Raw genomic sequence first — 21,761 nt, 5'->3', positions numbered from 1 at the left:
AACCTTTGAAATTTATCCTTATACACATAACATTCAAACATGTTCTGTTAAGAAGAAAGATTCCTTACACTCCTCAGAGCAGAATGAAAATGTAAGAAGGAAAAGAACCAGAATAGATTAATAGAAAGTATTCAGCATTAGAGAATGCTTATGAAAAGCTTTACACACAGAATAGAAAAAAAATAACACAGAAAAATGTTTCAGAAAAAAAATACTTAAAACTAAATTTTCATGTGACACAGACATTAAAAAATTAAGAGCCAGCTTTAGAATTACAAATATTTTGGAATGATGGAGTAAGAGAGGTAAGGAATTTCCTTTTCAACTTAATTTTATAAATATAAATTTTATTTCCTCTTTCAATGGTCTTCTACGTTACCTTAATGATTTCCAAATGTTTCAGCTCTACTGTGCCATCTGCTGGTCAAACAATATCTCATAAAATTCCTTTAACCTGTACAGTGAATTTTTAGGAAGTAAACTAGGCTAATAAACTGTTTCTCCAGGATGCAGTCTCCACTAACAAGAGTAATGAGAAGATAATTTCTTCTCAGTGATGTCTTGTAGATTAACTGTGACTTGACTACAAAGAGTGTGCTTATTTTGATTTAAAACACGTAGTACATCCTAGATTTTTAGAAACTTATATAATTCCTTTCTTTATTTATTTATACAACACTATCATGTGGAAAGAGCTATTAAACTGGGGCCTTTACATCATTAGAAGCCTAAAAATTCATTAACTTCAAGCCAGTTGAATGAGCTCACCTAAAATTTCACACTAACCTATGCCAAAAGCTACAAATAGATTTTGTACAGAGTGGGACTATGTACAAAAAAAAATCCTCTTTTTTTTTCTCCATTTTTTTCTCTTTACTTGTGAAGTGAATAAACTATATTTACCACTTGTTAGAAAATAGGAAAACATGATTTGGGTGTGAAAATTTAGCTGTTCCAACGAGCTTGTTTGTGTAATTTGATTTGAATCATGAAGTCAGAGCCAAATTCAACCACTAACACAAATGAAGACCAAGGTGCCAGGTAAGTTGTGATGCTCTGGAGGTGGTGGTCTTTTGTTGGTAGTTAAAACTGGTATTTCTATTCTACTTTCCATCTGTGACTCCATTTTCTGTCCCAAGATCTACTGCAATCCCCCTCAAATTTCTGGCACTGACTGTCAAAACATAATGCACTCTTTGAAATTCTCAAGGAGAACATGCACTTCGTTAATCAAAAGCCAAAAAACGACCCTTGAAGAAGCAAACATAGATGTTAACCACTGCAACAGCAGTTTTCAACGTCTTATCTCCTGGCATTAAATCAAACAGTCCCCATTACTCCTCTGTGACTAATTTGCACAGAAAGCTCAGTTTGCTGCAGTGACAACTCAGAGTGGACACGGATGGAGATCTCTCAGGGGCTGATTACCTGGCAAACTGTCACCACTCCTTAAGGATTCAGTGTGCGCTGACTTGAGCAATGCCTCTTGAAAAGCTTTCCACAGTCCTGCTACCTTGGCTACAATACATAAATAATACTGCTAAAGGAAATGGTGCAAATGCTCAAAATGTGCCTTAATGTAGGGACAGGCAGACACTGTTATTATTCGTTCACTATTAAGGAGTCCTCAGATATATTACGGTCCTTCTGAAGTCCACAGCTATTAACAAGGTACAATCGTACATGAAAAATTAATACCTTGCAGGCCAGAGAAAGAACATCTTCCACCCTGTGTTCTGGCTTGAGGGTTAATGCTACTCCTTGGCCATCGCAGAAGTGCACATATGTTTGTGTTTCCCAGGCACCCTCCTTCTGGATGCTGTCTGGCACTGAGCAGTAGACGTTCAAAAATTCATCAACTTGCTGCTGGAAACAAGGGAGAAAGGTACAACACATGAGGATGTTGCTAAAATAAAAAATATACAGTTCCATTGATAGCTTGCAGTGCACATATACCACCAGATCTTCAGACACAGTACTGTGCATTTTCCCATGGTAAGCAAGGGACAAAGTTCTGTTACCTGTTCTTATTCATTGTCAATGACTCAATTTTCTTGAGAATGGATTGCATTCCCACTGAGTTCCCATTATGGGCTTTTATGCCTTTATCTCATATTATTTGTTGATTTAACTCTAAGTGAAAATATGTAGCTACCTGATATTATACCGCAGTGGGAAACTTTTATTAAGAAGAATTGAGTACTACAATTTTATCTAATTAACAAATGTGAAAAGAAAAAGAACAAAAAAAAAACCCACATAATTACTGTAATTTTAGCAGAAAATGATAATATAGCAAACTTCCAGCAGAGAGCACTGTAGAGCAAAGCTTGCCATAACATAAAGGACTAAAGCAGGAATAAAATGTTCTCATTCTATTTACAGTTTAAGATCATATTATTTGATAGGTAGCAGAGTACTTGCTTGTTTACCATTCTGGCTCACATTCACATTCATTGCAAAGCCACTCAAGCTTGATCAAATACAATATCCACCCTAACTAAAATCCCTGTCATTTTATCGCCCTTCATTTTCACGCTTTCTTCTGCACTACACTTCAGGCTAGACGTTTCAGAAGCCACACAAGGAGAAGAAAAACACTGAGAGCAGTTCTGAACTTGGAGTTTCACCTCTCTATTTGGGTCTGCCTGTTCAGCATGTCACTCCACTGCCCCTATCGAGGTGTTTATATAGAGAGGCTCCCTGGATTCCCCATTTCAGCCAAAGGAAAGTGACAATAACCCAGTAAAGCAGCAGAACTGTGACCCAAGACAGATCTTAAGATAGCCTGAGCTGTTCTCAGGAGTGCCTACTTCCTGACTGCTTTTTCTTTGTTGGTTTGTTCTTTTCCCCTGTTGCTGTGGGTTGGAGTGTTTTTGTTGCCTACACAAAGCCCCTTGATTATGCAATTCTTCCTCCTGACTCTGCAGGGACACAAGGCCAGTGGTCCACTGCAATTAAAAGCTCCAGCAAAATCACTGCACAGGGACTGCTTCCCTTGCTGCAGGCAGCAAAGTTATTGACAACAATCTACCAGTAGCAACAAAGAGACCAGTATTATTTTGTTTTTCTAAATAACAACTGTGGCTGTAAAAACGATGTAGTAAGCGGTCCTACTTATGTAATTACCAAACAATGCAGAAATTCAGGTTGCAAACGAACCACAGGAATAATTTTATGCAAGAGTAATGCTGGTTTTGGCAGAATTATATTAATGCACTAATAGCATGCAAGAATCTTATACTGATTGCTCAACTGTCCTTTTTAAATAGCTAAAAATGACACATTGATTAACATAGGTCCATGGAATCCTACTAAAATAGAGCAACTACTATGCATAACAGCAATCCTGTTATGCTACTGCAATTAATGGAGCGATGAAATCTACACCAGGTGAAGTTTCACCTCGGTGGCTGTGGTTCCAACCTGCTTGTAAAACTGTTATTGTTGAAGAAGATAATTCCAGCAGAACCGTGGTCCTCTCAGAAAGCAGTAAATCAAGTGCCTGGTAATAAATGATGACCTCCTTCCACAGTGTAAGTAGGAGGAATGAGAAAGGGCAAGGCATGCATGCTGCAAGAGTTGAGATGGAAATGGTCAGACTGAATTCTCCAGGGGCTTCCTTCAGGGAAAGCTGAAGCCATGTTGACTTAGGTAGGGAGATGCTCCCAGCAATTCAGACATTTGTAATTACCAGAATGGTTTATTGCCCTGCGATAGTAGCTCTTCGTATCTGTTCAACAGAAATAAATCACACTATTGCCAGGGATTAAAATAAAGAGGATGAAGGTGATGAGAAATAAGTTTAAAGTCACCTTCTTCTGGCAGCTTTTAAGACAAGACAAAGTTCTTCCACCCAAAGACTCTTTCCTTTCTTTGCCATGCATACTGGTGCCCAAACATAAGCCTTGTCTCTGTTACTAAACAAAAATATGTTCCTTAACTGCCGTCAAGATACTGTTGCTTCATCCACATTTTCCATCTCAGAAAATGTGACATGAAAAGAGATTTTTTTTTCCTGTTATGCCTGCAGTGACTAATACTACAATAGTTCATTCATTCATTGCCACGTAAAGTTAAAACAACCCATCCAATTTTCCAGAAATATGCGCCAGGATTTGCAGACTGTCACACGTTGTGCCATAGGGTTGCTGCAGGACCAATAGGTTACTTCATAATTTCCCCCACTATTTGTCTCTGTTTTTATCATCCTTTTCAGGGAAAATATAGCCTTCCTGGCAGACTTCACTGTTTGTAATTCACTGCATTCCTCAGGTAGCATTTTATAAAAGTTTTGATCCTGTTTGTGTTTTTTATTGAAATCAGCCAATGAAAATGGGCTAACGCCAAAGTAACGGTTTTCAGAGTTATGATGAATCACTTCTGAGTTGTCGGATGATTCATGAAAATGTCAGGATCTTAAAAATGCCCACACTATATTTAATTCCCATAAAAAAAAAAAAAAAAGGGTTTTGAAATACAGTTCAGATGATGTTTTTCTAGAAATAAAGTTGAGATCCAGAGCTCCACTTCAGCACCTAAACTGAAGTGGGTTTTGAGTCCTGAAACAGCCCTGCTAAGCTCTGCAAACGGCGTCTCCAAACTCTGCAGCGAGGCTGACCACACGTCAGCCCCCTCCACCCAGGAAGCAGGGCAGTGAGCCCCTGCCTGAATTCAGCAAAGTAACTTAGGATAACACATAAGCCCCGTTGCAAACGCTGGGTCGAGACATCAGACCTTGTCCCTTTCCAGACAAGGGAAGCGACACTGAGGGAAGCAGACATCTTTCTCCCTGCCCTGCGGCACCTCCAAAACCTGTCTGTATCTCCTCAGAAGGGTTCAAGAAGAGCGAGCTGTGCCAGAGGACACACGACCCACGGTGGCACCATCAACCCCAATGGGGTCAGTGCTAAACCGAGGGAGCAGCACAGCATCCCTCTGGGAGGAACCTTCACGAGTTGCACCCAAGAGGTTTTGCCTCATCTGTTTTAGGAGGGACCTTACGTTCCATGGTTTAAGAGGACCTGACAAGAATGAATCGTCTTTGCTATTGCCAAGGTGTGAAACTGAGGCAATCTGACACCACAGCCATCGGTACATTTTGGAGGAATTGGTGAGTGTTCTCTACAGGAGACCATGTCACCCAGAAATCCCAAATTTATTTGGAAAAGAGCAGGGCGATTTGGTATAAATACCTTCCCATCCCAGGGAAATAACAGGGTGGTCAAATAATGAAGGGAATTCATTTGTTTCGGTATATTTCTTCAAAAGACACACAAAAAAGTGAAGATACTTTCAGGAGGCAAAACAGCATTACAGGATTAGCTGCTGTCAGTTGGAGATGCCTCTCAGTGGTATCATTTCTGCATAATTATATATTCATTATGTAGCCACTAAATGAATATCCTTGATGGGAAAATAAACCTTGCAGCACGTGATATTAAAAAAAATAAAAATAAAAAAATACAACAACACATAAAACTATGAGAAATGACGAACTTTGTCCAAACCTTTGTCATGAGATTCATTACAACTGTTCACTACAGTTAATCATTTTCAAGAGCAATATTTCATTCTAAATGCAAACTCTGACTTTTTGTCTAAGAACTGGTATATACATATTCATCTGAAAAGGAATAGTTCTGTGGCATGGTTTTTATTTTTATTTATTTTATTTTTTGTTAAGTCTTCTTCCAAGTTTTAAACTACGTTGGAGAATATCTGACTCAGGAAACAAAGGAGGAAAAGGGACAGAAGGTTAAGTAGAAAGACAAACATCTCTTTTTGTCTGGTATGTGTTATAATTAAAGCAATCTAGTTATACTATACACAAAACAAAGTCCAGAAACCCTGTCTAATATTTAATTTTAATCTTTTATTTGCAGCTTATCTGCACAAGCCTACTAAGGGAGGAGGAGTCTATCTATATAAACTCTGCAGTAGGTAGAAAACACTTAGTGGTCCTACATGTGTTATTACGAACTTCAGAGCATCCTGCTTTGCTTCTAGACCAGGGGACAACAGTGCTGTCCTCAGGGAGGCTGCAGGAACGAAGAGGGACGGTGCCTGATGTGCTGGCACTCTGCTCTGCTCCTGCACAAGGCGCCTTTCTGTGGGCACTGAACGGTATCAGCAGCAGCTATTTTACTGGGCAACGCAGTTGAGGGGATGCCACTTCCTCTTACTTGACTTGGGCAATATCTAGCTATACATTAACTCACACTTCTCTGCTGGTATGCCCCACAGGATTAAATTAGACTTAATTTGCCTTAATACTAGAAATATAAAGTTTCTGTTGAACTTGGCAAAGTAGAAAATACAGCATGGTTTTTGCCACGCTATGAAAGATGTTTTCTAGCAGATTCACTTCCAGATCTCTCTCTGTCTTAGACACCACCTTACAGATAGTGTATACCTGTATGGACTAGTGCTATAAATAAGTTTCATGGGATTTTTTTTTGTTTATTTATTTATTTAAAGCTACCATGCATCTTCAGAAACTTACGTTAAAGTGGTGTCATTAGCAGAATTATAATTCTGGCATCTAACACTAACTGTACTTTTATGAACCTCGGTGGGGTTTCTGAATCAGTCTCATCATATGCTTAGTGAAACATATTTAGGAATTTGAAAAACAGATGGTGCAGAATAGGGACAGGCTTATCTTACCTCAGCAGAGTTGGCTGAGTTCTGGGCACCAGCAAATCCATGTCCTCCAGCTGAATCAAAAATCTATTAAAAATAATACAGATAAATAAATGGATTAAACAAATTAAAAACTTTATTTCTTATGTGCATTAGGCAAATTCTTTGAATAATTAAAACCAAAAACTAAATGAATATATCAACTTCCTAAACACCAGGGATTGTTTTGAACTTCTGATGGCTTTATTCTGGCTAGAATTAGTATTAAAGAAATGAATTCTCCCTCCATATAGAAAATTTAAGTTAGTTCTCAAATTCAGGCCACATGTACACTTATATTCACACATATATCAAAGTATCCACATGCTTGTTTCCTTGTTGTTTTTTTTGTTTTGTTTTTGTTTTGTTGTTGTTTTTGTTTGTTTGTTTTCTTTGTTTGTTTTTCCTATCTACTATTTAGCAATAATGTTAAAGCTATTTACCTTCAAATCATGCACTCTGCCACTATGCTCCAAGATACAGTTTTACCCTTTGGCATATCATTTGATATAGCTACAAATCTCGTAATGATTTAAAAGAACTATATCAAATTAATGTTGAACTTTCAGAAAACTTCTTACCCTGTAGTTTTTCAGCTCTTCTACCTGAGCAGTTAGCTTGACTCTATTCATGGCAAACTAACTTTAGCTTGAAAGGCATACTTGACCCGCACCAGTACTAGCAAGGAATTAAAATAACTGACTATTGTGCCTGCTCTGTAACTGATGAAAGCAGAAACTGCAACTTACATTCTCCATCTGTGTAGAAGTCAGTAGTTTCTGGAGAGATACCGTAACTAGCAGTTTTTAGTATTTCACAAAGGTGGAAAGATTATTCATGTAATTAAAAAAGAAAATAAATCAATAAATAGCTAAGGATACAATCAGATATTTTGGTGAAAAGGGCTGTATAAACATAAAGATAGGTCTATCCATCTTACATACCGGCTTGAGATTTGCAGGTACTAACATTACCATCCTAAAGTGCAAATATAAATAGCATTTTTGGTCTACTGAAGTCAACAAATCAGGACAATATCAAACTTAAATCTACTTTTTTTTTTTTTTTCCTAGCAGAAACCTTTTGGATAATCCAAGGCAATGGATTTCTAAAATTTCATATGAAATGCAGTTTTTGACAATGTGAATAACAGGCACCACTTTTTAACTTCCTTTTCCTTGCCTTACCCACAGATGTAGTCAAAGCATTTTATTGTTTATGATTTCTCAAAATAGTTTATCATTTAGATTGAAGAAAAGCAGATAAGCATTTAAGAAACTGAGGATAATGTGAGCCTAGACATCCCCCATCTGCTACAGTTCAGTTTTATTAACTGATTTCTAAAAGACTGAGACACTTCAATAATGTTTATGAAAGCCTCTCAGCATAGAAGCTCTGAACACATTTTTTCCCCCTTTTATTTTTTTTCCAAATTATTATTAACAACATACAATTAAGTTAAAAGTAAAAACTTCTCTGGCACAATGATGTTCAAGAACATAACATCTAATTTTGAAGCTAGGGTACTGTAGGTAAAAACATACTAGCTGTAGTCAAATGAACTTTAATTAAATCCATGAAAGCAAGAAATTTTTAACCTATTTTTTGAAACGGGCTTTGGAGCACAATAAGGAGAGAACCAATCTCCATTTTTCTGCTTAACCCAGTTTCCCATCATTTGAAAGAGATGACAAGAAAGACAGCCCCAGGCCCATTCTGATTTTAATATACAATTATGTGCATACACACAAGTCTGAGCAATGACATGGCTCCCTTTTCTGCCACCTTCCAGGTTCATGGGTCAGTTTTTAATCCATGCTTTTAAAAATTTTTCACTTTTATGGTTCAGTCATAGCCCGGTGTTATTAATATGCAGCACTCAGCATTTACATTTCCTTAATTTTATTGTAGGATGTTTAAGAAAGAAAGAAAGAAAAATAATAAATACAAGAACCTGAGCTCTTGGATGAAAATGAACACTTTTTTGGGCCAGCTGGTTGCAAGCTTTGGAACAAAGAGGGTGAGGACACGCTGGGGACACCTCCACCTGCAGCCAGGGCTCCCTCCACCGTGCTCAGAAAAGCACTGGCAGGGCAGCAGGAGCGTCCACTCCTTGCTGCGGAAATGAGATTCCCTGTCCCTGAGCTCCACAGAATCCCCTTCACGGGCTATAAAGCATACAGGAGGATGTATCACGCAGTTAAGACAGTGAGAGGTATCAGCCCAGCTGGGAACAGAGCTAAGGGGCATAGCATCCCTTCCCCCAGGCCTGTTATTAATAAAGAAATAGAGGTGCAGGACTCACAGACCACCCTCCCTTGCCAGGGAGTACACTGAAAAACATATGAAAAGGACCACCTGGAGAAAATCCCTCCTTCAGTTCCCTCTTTCAAAAGGCAGACTTGAGTTTCTATTCTTATTCAATTTCACCATGTAAACACATCTTGATTGATATACTAAAATTCCTAGCAGTCACCCAAAGATTTTTCAACCCAGCACAACACGTAGATAAATATTCACCCATTAAAAATATAAACCACTAAACAAGAAAATCCTGACGTGTTATTTTGCAACAGTAAATCTGTTGCATCAGCTCTGGGTCTATTGCAATGCAAGCACAGATAGGCTTGCTTAAATATTCCACAAGCAGAATGCCACATGTGCACCAGCCAATTTTCAAGTGCCAATCATAGATTTTTTTAACTAATAAAATCAAAATACAAGACTCAGGGAATAGCAGGAGCAAGGTCACCTGATGAACACAGCACAAAATACTGCTTTGCAGTATTAACAGCAGACGTGGCAAAGGCCAACGACAATAGTAATGCTCTGAGCGTGGGTGCACATCTACAACTTCTGCCTTACCATCAAGGAAGCATCTCTGCTGTTATTTATTTATTTATTTTCCCCAAGGGGAAGGCTGTGAACTTTTGTTTCACATTCAGTTGTGTTTTTATTGAGGAAATACAGATTCCACAAGTGTGAGGTTTACACTAAATGCATGCATAGGCTGTTAGTTTCTTAAACAGAAGAGGACCCTGCAAGATGCTGTTGTGTTAGCAGCGATGCAGCCCTCCAGAGAGGCATCTGTGAGCCTGGCTGGAGGCAGTGGTGCAGCCTTTCCCGCAGGGGCCTGCCTGCCCCAGCACATCGCATCTGTGCCAAGCCTTCAGCTTAAGTAAACTGGCACAGCTTCATTCGTCGGCTGTCTGCACCTACTGGAAAACTGGCCTCCTTGCACGAAAGCAGTCTTCGCCTTGTGGCTACTTCCAGGCAGAACATGCTACTTCGTAGAGGTGATTCCAAGGCCACCATCCGCAGACCAGTCACTCTTTTTCCTTGAAAACTCACCTGTGTTCTTCTGTATTAAATTGCAATAGTACTTCAAAGTCCTAGTTATGTGTCAGCACAATGCTGTATTAAGGATTTGCATACAAGCCCTCTCCAACAAAACCCTACTTCCAAACAGTTTACAATGTGGCCAAAAGACGAGTTTTCTTACAAATTCAAACCTGATGGTCTCGCACTGCAGATAATAAACTAACCCACTGTGTCAAAAGCTTTCATTTACCAACCACGCTTACCACAAAGGAATCAAAAAATAGATATGTACTGATGCCTCTTCACAAATCTACTGAAATTGCAAAGGCAAGTTTGATAGACAGATGTCTCCTTCCCCATGCACCAACAGCATCTGCCAAAATTAGCCCCAGAAGAAACAAGCCCTTCTCTGCTTCCAGTACCCCAATCATCAGCAAGTAAGATTTACCTGTGTTATGGAAGGTCGCTTTTCTTTTCCTTTTCTTGCCAGTGTGTCCAGTCCTTTCAGTGAAGAAAATAAACCCTTTTTATTACGGACTCTTTGCGACAGAGACAGGGTACGCTTCCTGAGAGCAGCTTCATCCCTGGAGCAGATCTATTTAAACACAGACAGGCCTTCTTATAGCACTTTCATAAGAGCAAAAGACCTAGTTATTTCAAACTGAGACATCAAATGAAAGTTACTTCAGCTTATCTCAAGGACAACGATTAAACTTTACGTACCAACACTTCTTTTGGTATTCAAATGGCATAACAGCATAATTATTTGTCATGGGGCAAAAGAAGACAGATTGAAAGAACTGAGAAAATATTGCTCTGTACAACAGAAAAAGTTAATGAACAGACTCGAAGAATGATAATCTATTAGTCAGATATAAACTTGCTAGAGGAAGAAAGACTCTAAACTGGCAAATATAGGAGATAAATGTGCTATACCATTGTGTTATTAACAAGCAATGACACAAAACACACAGTTAAAAATAGCAGTAGAGAGAAACGAATTCTCTGATGAGACTTTGAGGGCTACTGTTCCTTGCAGCAAACAAGGTCCACCCCTCTCTGCAAGGACCAGCCTCACAGCCCTGTAAAGGATAAAAAGCGGAGGCAAACCTGCTATTGCCGTAGTTCTCTTGAAGCCAACAGGTTGACAACAGCTTACAGTAGCTGAGGAGCTTCCTCATTCTTTGCAAACAGAGGCCATAGTTTTTTTAAATGACATTTCAGCCTATTCTAAAAACACTTTCTGTTCAGGAGGGTATCAAACTGCTTCTAAAAACTGAAAAACGTTTTAGGTGGTCTGGGACCTCCATAAAAGATCAGCTCAGCCCAGAGGGACCAGAATCACTTGTGGAAATTTTAGTGTTAGGCTCTTTTCACTATAAGTTACTTAGGTCCTATACACTTTAAACTCCTAACTCAAAGGGGGTAAAATCCCAGTGACAGAATTCCAACACTATGACTTCTTTACATTTACATCTACTTTCATTTATTTATTTATTTTTAGATATGAGTCAAAAGTGCCTGATTTTGGATTCCTTAGGGACCAAAAAAAGTCATGGCCATATCCTCATGGTTTCAAAGTCTGTCTCTGTGTAAGAACATTTTCTGCAGTCAAGGAAGAGACAGAAAGGGTGGGATGAGAACAAGGCCATCTGAACAATGAATGTGGGTGCACCCATGAATTATCCTAGCACAATTCCACATGTAAGTACATTAATGATGGCTTTGTGTAGCACACCCATAAGAAGTGCATTCAGACTTACCAACGCATGGAAGGATGACACAGAGAAAATTCCGAGCCTCCCCAGTGCTAATTTTGAAGGACGACTGGCAGCAGCCAAAAGGCTCTTTGGGTTTGGGAGCTCCCCACCTTGCAAACTGGCTAGGTAACATCGCATTCGGAAAAGGTCCATATTAAATTTTTCCAAGTTCTGTTCCCATTGCTGGATCTGTTTAGATATAAAAAGGGACAATTAAAAGAGGAAAAATGTCTTTGTGGGCTGCACTGAAAATCTGAGCTCTTCCACAAACCCATAGTAAATTACTTTCATCTGGTGGTATATGGATTAGATTAGTTATTCCCTGCCAAAACACATTCAGTCATATTGTGTTACATCAACCCAAAAGATGGCTTGAAATAAAACAAAGCTGGTGGTCTTAAATGCATACTGACAAGATGAACATACCATGAACTTCGGGTAGTTTGATAGCCACAAAAGCAGTTACATAAAAACATAACCCTGTGGTTCATGAGGGCTTTTTTTTTTTTTCCTCCTTTTTCTTTTTGGAGATTAGTTTTGTTTCCTTCATTTTTATGAGCTTAGATTGTACAGCTGCCTGGCTGAAAGCAAGGCTGCATAGCTACAACAATTCACTACGCTAGGTGAAGTAGCTGTGCTGATAGGTTCTGCTCAGGCTTTACCATCTTCCTACGGCCTCTCTATCCGTAAATAGGAGACAATACTGGCAATGTGAGCGTGTACGACTCTTTTTCTGACTAATAGGTTAAGACATGCTTATGCTCAGCCATACTGCAAAAATGAGTTATATATACTCAATACGAATTGCTGGACCAAAAGCAAGAATGTATACATACTTCTTCGTGAAATTTTTAAACATATTTAACACAGAGAGATGCAAATGTAACAGACAGGCTTAATCTAATTTTAAGGTAAAATTAAGAAAGTGAAAAGACTCAAATATATACTAGTTGAGTACAGTTCTGAATCAAGACTTGGATGACAGATTTTAAGTATTTGTGTAGATGCGCACTCACCTACACAAACACATAAACGCTGCACTGAAGTCAGATTTTGCTTTTGATTTCCCCAGTTTACAAATTGGTAGCTGCAGCTAAAATCTGCAGCACAGTGTACAACATAGAATAAGATTGATAAATAGTACCAACAAGAACACAGCTGTGTTTAATATAGTAGATATTCACACATGAAAAGGCAGAACAGGCATGTACATTAGGTTAATGTACATTAAGTTCATGTTCATTAGCTGAAGATCGTTAAAATTCCCTGACAATGCTCTCCTTCACATGTCAGCTCAAATCACTGTAAGCTTGTTGTTAAACAGGTGGTTTAGGGTTGTGGAGGAAGTTTATCGCTTTTTCTAACATCCATTGCCTTCATACCTTTCACCGACACGCCTTGCCTGTCCCTGGGAGTACAGGACATTATCACCTTAAGTTTAGATTAATCAAGGACAAGCAGCTTTATGACTTAGAAAACAAACTGATAAAAACCATAAAAATATCAGGTGAACTATATGACCTACAGGCTCTAGAAGCAAAATCAGTTCAGTTTCCTTATAATGCTGACAAATACCACAAATTACACAAGTGTCTTACTTTCTCTTACTTTCCACAATGATGAAGTGAGCAATGAAAGGGCAAGAACTGCCCTTTTAACAAAATGGTGCTAAAGGCATGTACTACAACTGACAGAGATGTTACCTATTCTGGCTTCCTTACACATGACCTTACAGACTATAGCATCAGTTATAGCTAGCTAAACCTGTGGAAGCAAGAAGTGATCTTATTTGGCAGGGAGGATACATCTGCAAATATGAAATTACTAGTTACTGTACACTAACAAAAAAAATCTTTCAAGAAACCATTGTTAAAAGCAAAATATTGAATTTACAAAAGCTTATAACGAGAGCAACTCACAAAAATTCAGAGAAAAAAGGACAGAGATATGCACACAATGAAGATGCCTCCTCTAATCTCTCACTACAGACATTCAAAATGTACAATACAAAACAATGTAAATGTAAAAAACAAAAAAATGTACAAAACAAAAACAATAATTTTTTCTTGGATTTATTTGATCCCTGTCCTTTACTTTGCTTTTTTTTTTTTTCTTTCTCTCAGACACTCTTCACCCAGTATTTTTCTGCTTGCTAGTACCTTACATGTGGGATGATTCCAGAAAGAGGCTTTGTGCCTAGCTCTTTCACCATGTTGACACCCAGCTAGAATGAGAACATGGTTGCCAGCTTTTCACAAAGCCAAAAGCTACAAGTTCAGGTGAAGTCTTTCCCTTTGGGATGACATCTCCACGGGTACAAAGCCAAGCCAATTTTGAACACCTCAGGAACAGAGCAAGGTTTGTTCTGGGCGCTGCTGGAGTGGAGCATCCTGTTCCCACTGAACACGAGTTGAACACAGGCATTCTTGTGTTTCTGAGGCTTTCTTCAAGATCCTGATTACACATTTCTACTCAGTTGTACATTCAAATAAAGACAATCTAAGAAGGGGAAGGAGGTACAACATAAGGACATTCAGAAGAAATAATTAAATTACAGTGTTTATCAGTCATGCAGGATGCTAGTTAATCAGCTCCAAAAGCATCGGTAATCACGATGTTACATTTAATGGCATTAGCAAAAGCTGTAGGCAGGGAATTTCTGGGATTGTCTTGCAGTCTTATCAAAACCAGGGACGTCTGGAACCAATTGGAGACCACGAACCAATACCAGCTGCTATTTGTATAAGCCTTTTAAACTATGATAATTCTTCCTAAAGATTTATATTCTTGAAAACTAAATGGGGGAAGCTCACAAATAAAAAAGCAACAACTTCAAAGTGCAGTATGACCTGGTCCATGAAGTTAATTTACAGCCTGCAGATTAGATGCTGCAATCCTCATTCTGCTATTGTGTCAGGAAAATCTCTGACCCACGTGGGAGGACTGCCCGAAAGACGGCTCAAGGACTTAGCTTCATTGTGCACAGACAAGACAGACCTTTTGAAATCTCTTCTAAAGCAAATGGGAAAAAGTGGATGCAGCAGACAGCAGTGAGAGTGGGAATGGGTGACAGAGGCTAACAGCAGTACGAAGTGAGTCCGCAAAGAGATAAGAGATAATGGCCTGAAGTGAGGCGCGCCAAAACAAACAAGCATACATGAAACCGCACCCAGTGTGACCTACTCAGTTATTACTGCTTGCCTGCACTGCAGGCTTGAGTATCCAGGGCATCCAAAGCCCTTCTCCCTCTAACCCAGTTTCAATCACAGTTGAAAAAACTCTGCAGAGACTTCTAGGAAAAGCATTAAAGGAGGTGAAGCAAATGGCAAGATGGCATCCTCAGAACAGGTAAGTTTTGTTGCAAGGATGTCTGGGTTTAGTGGCAGCATGAGAGAGCACTTGAGAAAGACAAGGAGAGGCCACCCAAATAAATCTCTCAAGGCTAATAGGATCCCTGTAAAGTGGAGAGAAAAAGGAGACTATGGCAGAAGGGTAGAAAGTAGTAAAATGCAGGAAGCCCAAAGAGTTAGGGCCATGGATGATTTAGTTTGGGCCATCGGGAGAAACTAAGGCAAAGAAGCCTGATGCAGGGACAAGACAGCAATTATGTGGGGATTGCTAAGTGAAAGGGCTAATGTTGGCAACAGAGATTTAGACCAGGCAGGAGATCTTAAGGGTTAACTTACTTTTGGCAGTCCTTATAGCAGTAATGATCTTTTTCAGATTATAAACAGTAAATTCTCCTCCAGGCTAGTGAAACAACTGTAAATTAATTACATTTTAAATCATGCGAACAGGTGAGCTAAAGGGGGTTTCTGTTCATTCAATAACTCTGCCAGGTTTGCTCCATGTAAACTCTAAATTGGGAGCTTGGGAAAGCCAAAGGGATATATTCAGAAAAGGGAGCTCAGGCCAGGAGGTTCCAGCACATGACACAGGGATCCATCAAGTACTGCTTAGGAGATCATAAAAAGTGGACAGGGAAGAACAGTTCCTATCTAACAGTTTCAGGCTCCTTGCCCATCCTATCCTACAGTGCAAACAGCATCCTTTGGGAATGGGGAAGGACTCTCTCTCTTTCAAATCCACAAAGAGAGCCCAATGTAATAAAACCCAAACCAGAATATGAATAGCCGAAAGTTGTGCCAGAAATGACACCATATCAACTCAAATAGGAATACTTCAAGGAATGGGAGGAAGGAAGGAAGTTGCCTCCTGGACAGCTCACCTGACAACAAAACCAGTTCTCCACTTTGCATTTATTTAAGGTAGCATACAAGAAAAGACACAGAGGGAGGAGGGTGTTCTCTCAGTGTGTAAGCCTTTTAAACTGATTTGATTTAGCAGCAGTTCTTACACTGTACAGAAACATGAGCTCCTCACTGACATAATTCACTATCTTTAGAAACAAGAAATGCAGATTTTTCCCCTACACATCTTCTGTCCAGATTGAAAGTGTCTCCGCGAGCTGATGTAGGGAACTCTGTGGATTTAAAAGAAACTTCTGCTGCTGTTTTATATGAACAGCTTTTTAACCACATTACAAACAACACCAAACTCTTTGCATTCCAGTCCCCGGTTCTCAGACACAATTCATATTGCACCCATCTGGATAAATGAGTCACTCAGCATCTGGGGACAGGGAAAAGAGTTTTATTGTCATTACTTCCTAAAGAGAACTCAGAGAAGCAAAAATATCACTCTCCCAGAAATTCCATTACTTTAAAGGATACTACAGAGATACTGTTATTACTTTAAGCTCAAAGAAATAAAAATAGAATATAATACAGCGAAACAACAATGATGTGCTCCTTTATTTTTCATTCTGCCTACTGACTTAAGAAACAGTTAAAATTTCTTGCAATAACATGATGATAGTTTTATGTTTTTTTTTTTGTTGTTGTTGTTTTGGTTGGTTGTTTAAATGTCATCTTCCTGATTGTTTTGGATGGTCAGAATTGTCATGATTTCTAACCAAAATGGAGAGAAGAAAACCTATTCCCAATACCACTGTTAGCACAAAAGTTCACCTGCATCTACCTAATTTATATTCTTGTCAATAATCTGACTGAAACTGGCAGTACTACATGCATGTCTATAGCCAGGGATGTAATTCAGAAAGCCACTGATTGTTATTATCCAGCTGCCCCTCCCCAAAAAACAGAAGACGAGATCTTCCTGCACACACTCCTGCACCAACTTCATCCTACAAGCCACTGCTATGCAATTCTACATTCAGTAATAGTTTATTCATTATACAAACCTTCCTGAAACAAAGATGGAAATTCAGTCATCTGCCAAACAGTAATTACAACAGTGAGGAGAAAGGAGATGATCTTCCTTAACTTTCCTGGCTGCCTATTCACTTCATTCCTTAGTGACAGGCTACTACCAAAAGAGAAGGATTTTACTAATAATGTAGAGAGGAACCATCCCACACTGAAGTGTAACACCCGAAAAGAACTGAATCTCTCAGAAAGCAGAGCTCTGCTCTATCCAGTTCAAAGACCACCCATACTGAAGATAGGTTATAACAAGCTTAGATCGTGTTTTTCAGTTTAGGAGGGTATGAAAAAAAGAAAACTAACTATATATTGCAATTAAATTTGAATTTGTATGTGGCAAAACTGGCAAGTGCCAGTAAAGTTCCCTGAAAAGATTCTCTTTGAGTTGTTATTGTGAGTTTTCACCTAATGTTGGACAATATTTCATAAGATGTTTTGTAGAAAATGAAGACATGCAACTTGGTCTTCTGAGGGAAGCCTGTAGACTAAAATTCCTGAAACTATTCCAGTCGTCTTCCTGTGCTTATTAGTGAGAGGAAAGGGAAATAGGTACATTTTAAACAAAATGTAATGGGGTCATGTCCTGTGTAAAAGGTCAAAAACCACCACAGGGAAAAGAAGAAAGGTACCAATGGATCTAATGACTATCCAGAGCAAACAGAACATCACCTTGCAGATCTCTTTATTTTGCTTTTTATAGTAACAGATAAACTACTTTTGGTTGCAGGACACATACAAATCTTCCATAAAAATCATCTCCAACCATATGCCTGTTCTTCTCATTAATGCCTCATCATTTCAGTGCCTGCAAGTAAATACCTCTGTTCATAACCCATCTGATAAGTAAGTTAAGTATCATGCACACAGAAAATATGAATCACATCAGAAAACTCCAAATAGCTTGGAAAACATGATTATACCAATATATTAAAATTTGAAGAGAAAAGCCCAGAATGCTTTCAAGCAACCATTATTCATATTATTGTACTAAAATGAGACAATAGAATAGGCTTATGTACCAAGTACATAAAGAAATACACCCAGAGCTGCAGTGCCCTCACTGTGAGGCTGATTTTCCATCCCATTAAAAACAGTTCTACAGGCACAGACAGCCCTGCTTTTGACTTAATGTGTACTATTTTGTTAAAAAAGCTCTGAATAAATGCTAATAATCCCTTTTGCTAACTTCAATGGCAGTTAGACAGGACTCCATATTCACAGCAAACACTGTGATTTCTCTACCAGGTTAAACAGCTAGGAAAGCTAATATTTTTTTAAAGACGGACTCCATGGGCTTTGAAATCATCCTCAGTGCCATGGGAATTTCCAACTTGCTACCTTTTGTCTTACTCTCTATGTTTGGGAGAGAAGTCATACCCTGGGGAACAACATCACCACCAACATATTTATTGCATATAGTAATATAAGCGTACATGGCCATGGGTCGTATGGGCAGACTTGGGATTTCCAGCCATGTGGCCAGTGGCCTATTGGGAGTAGTTGCTGTATGTACACTGCTCTCATTGATCTCTTCTAAACTGCCCAACAATACTGATAGCTATACAAATGGCTGCCACTTTCTTGTACACTGCTCTTAAATCTATTATTATACTGACCTGTAAATCCGGACAGAAGGAATTCCTGGTCTAGGCTGCAAGGTTGAAGACATTTCTCAACTGGTTTGATAGCATCAAGTTTATAAAATGTTCATTTCTCTAGAGAATAAACCTTTCCTTTCTAAATTTTGTTTGGACTTCCTTTTTGTAGCATTAGCTTTATCAAATGCCAGCCTGCAAATCCACCCACTTGCTGGACACCAAATTAAAAAAACACGTGTGTACATGTAAGCACATAGAGCAATTTTAGAAGTCCACATTTCCTTAATGCAACTGCCTTTCAGGTGACGGTAACTGAAACAAGAAAAGGTTTTGCATACTTGTAGAGCCTTGTGAATTACTAAGTCTTCAGCAGAAAAGTACTGGTTTTAAATCAATACAGATGTGAAAGAAAATAGAAACTTGAGGTTGTGTGGTTGTTTTTCTGAGGAAGAGGAAGGAAAGAGAGAAAGGATTTAGAAATCACAACTTCTGATATAATTCCCCAGAGAAAATAAATTAATTTTGTGCCTCATCTTTTTACACAAAAACCACCATGGTCCCTCTGAAGTCAATCATAGTATTTCCTCTGACTTCCCAAAACATATCGCTAGTGAAGTTATCTTGAACAGGATGTATACAATACCTCAGTCATAACTCCTACATGATTGAAAACACCACCAAACTTAGAGGAAACAAACCCAAGAATTTATATTCCTTTTGCTTCTAAAAGTGGGCAAAAGACAACTAAACAACCACAGTTCTAAACAACTGAGCTACATATACGCAAACTTCTCCCTCAGGAATAATACTTTTTCAAAACTGTTAGCTTAGTAAGTATATTACTTACTTACTAATTATATCAAGTTTTTTTGTTGTTTGTTTTCAGAAACCCATCCCTGAGACATTAAATCAAAAGATTAGGAAACCAAGTTATCTACTGACTTTTCTCTAAAGTGACTTTGCCAACAAACCTTCAGCAGTTGTAAGGAGAGATTTTAAAGAGATCAAAGGCTTCAAGAATGGACAAAATGCTCATTATAAATTTATTGTTTGCTAATGAGTGGATGCTTGCAAACAATCCATCTCACTCTTTGTCTCACTGTTTTGCCCCCATTCGATGTTTTGAGAAATTAACAGACAGAAGATTAGCAGGAATAAATCTTCTGCAGCCCTATTGATGGATTGCAGTTATAGCAGAATGCAGCCAACTTCTTTCAGGGACTGAGCTGGAAAACAATGGCAGTTGTTCAAGGACAGAACATCTAATTAGCAGAAATTAAGAGCCTGACCATCATTAATACTGTTCAGCTGACTCTAAATAAACTACTAGCATCAGTACGTAGTGGGTGGGCAAATTAAGCTGCTATACATAAGGATTTTTTTTTCAGTGCGTCACATATGATGGGCCATATTAACCGCTAGAGCATCTCTAGAAATCTGTATATACTTATAGGTCTCAAAACCTACTGCAATAAAAGGATGCCTAGTTCATCCTCCATTCAAGTCACTGGGCTCTGGGCCATAAAATAAAGTGACATGGAAATTATGAACATCTGAGCGCTCTACGAGCTTACGAACTCTTATGAATACCACATATCCCTACACACACCTGCATACCTTCTGAACTCTGCCCATATAGCTTCAGACTGAAGTGTTCTACAAAGAGCTTGATAGTGAAGTCAGTATAAGTCAGTCTGCCCTTGGTTAAGTTCATACCAGTAGAATAAGAATTGTAAATAATACAAGCATCAACTTCATGAAAGTAAGTGTTCCACCAACGAAAGTAACATAATTATGCTGTATGGAATCAAAGGAAATAAACTCTGGTTGCTACCCAAGAGGCCTTAATGTGCAGCTTGAAGTAATACTAGAGGAATAGCTACTCTGACTGAGAAGGCAGAGCTCTCAAATGAACTAAAATTATCAGACGTCTTTCGTTAATGGCTTAATAAAATCAAAGATACAGCAACTTCAATCCACAAACCTGTTAGGCTGAACTACTAGAGAAGCTTAGTATACATAAGAGGCCCTGGGCAGCGAAGCCTTTGCCCGGACACTGAGCATGCATAATTGAAGCATCGTGTGCCAGTTGCCGCCTGCAAATCTGTGGGCATGGACAAGATGTCAAAATCTCAAGATGTACTTCCATAAGGTATCGCTGGAGGGATTCCTGGTTCGCTTGCTGGAACTGAGAGCAGAGTAAGGCTTCACGTCTTATGCACCACTGCGCAGACAATAACGTAACTGTTTTAACTGAAGAACAGTTCTAGCTGTTCATCAATCTGCCTGGTCTTAAGCAGGGCTTGGCTGGAATCCCAAGACACACACAGACCAAGAAAACTAAATTTCAAGGGGGAAGGAGGGGCTCCAGTTTTCATTTTAGAAACGAACCTTAATGGTGAATCTTCCTCAGCACTAAGCTGCTGCTTTAGTCAAGATTCATGTATTCCTAACACCATCATACAAAACTGTGATCAGAATAACACATTAGGCATCCAAAAGCTATTTACAGGGGGAAGCACCTGATGATTCAGCTCAATTCCTGCTGCACTGAAACAAAATTAGCCTGGATACAAGTTTGGATGCAAACATTTTTGTCTGTTCCAGCCATGGGTGAAGATTTTGACTGTAAGGCGTTAGCTCTCCCAAGCTAAGCACCAATGGACCTGGGCTTATGCTGAGACAAACAATTCCCAGTACACAACCAGAGAGTGTTACAAGAAGTGCTGTTAGTGACTAACTCTGTGCCCCTTTCCTTTGAATTGATACTGGAATAATGTTCCAGAGACTGCCAGTGGTACTTATGGAGGTGCTTTTCTCCCCCAAGATGGAACCTCTGGTCTTGACTTCTTGTTCTCATTTAGACAGCTAGGGGGCTATTTAAGAAGCCTGGAGGATCCCTGACCTTTTAGTCATGGCTAAATTTCAACTGAAGCACGTTGTTTTGCCTGCCTTAGCCCTTCTTCCAATTCCATTTGGATAAAGTATACTTCACATCCTATCTTAAGGTGCCGAAAGGTATTGCTATGTACCTACACTAAAATCTTTACTTTCAATTTTTCATTGAAGATACTCTATATTCTGTGGTATGCTATGTAACATCTAGATATTAT

At 38.9% G+C, this 21,761-nt stretch overlaps 1 protein-coding gene across 1 annotated transcript in view; it reads right to left on the bottom strand.

Moving 5' to 3' along the window:
• TIAM2 (TIAM Rac1 associated GEF 2) overlaps positions 1-21,761 on the bottom strand; it is a 91,335-nt gene that overhangs the window by 54,050 nt on the left and 15,524 nt on the right. Inside the window, exons 6-9 of the mRNA XM_066994216.1 lie at positions 11,769-11,954; positions 10,454-10,600; positions 6,670-6,732; positions 1,699-1,866 (exon numbers count right to left, since the gene is read on the bottom strand). Coding sequence (XP_066850317.1) covers positions 1,699-1,866; positions 6,670-6,732; positions 10,454-10,600; positions 11,769-11,954 — 564 coding nt within the window. The remainder of the gene's footprint in view (positions 1-1,698; positions 1,867-6,669; positions 6,733-10,453; positions 10,601-11,768; positions 11,955-21,761) is intronic.

The sequence above is a fragment of the Anser cygnoides genome, chromosome 3 (assembly GCF_040182565.1).
Source record: "Anser cygnoides isolate HZ-2024a breed goose chromosome 3, Taihu_goose_T2T_genome, whole genome shotgun sequence".
Classification (NCBI taxonomy): Eukaryota; Metazoa; Chordata; class Aves; order Anseriformes; family Anatidae; genus Anser; species Anser cygnoides.
This window is presented reverse-complemented; position numbering and strand designations above follow the sequence as displayed.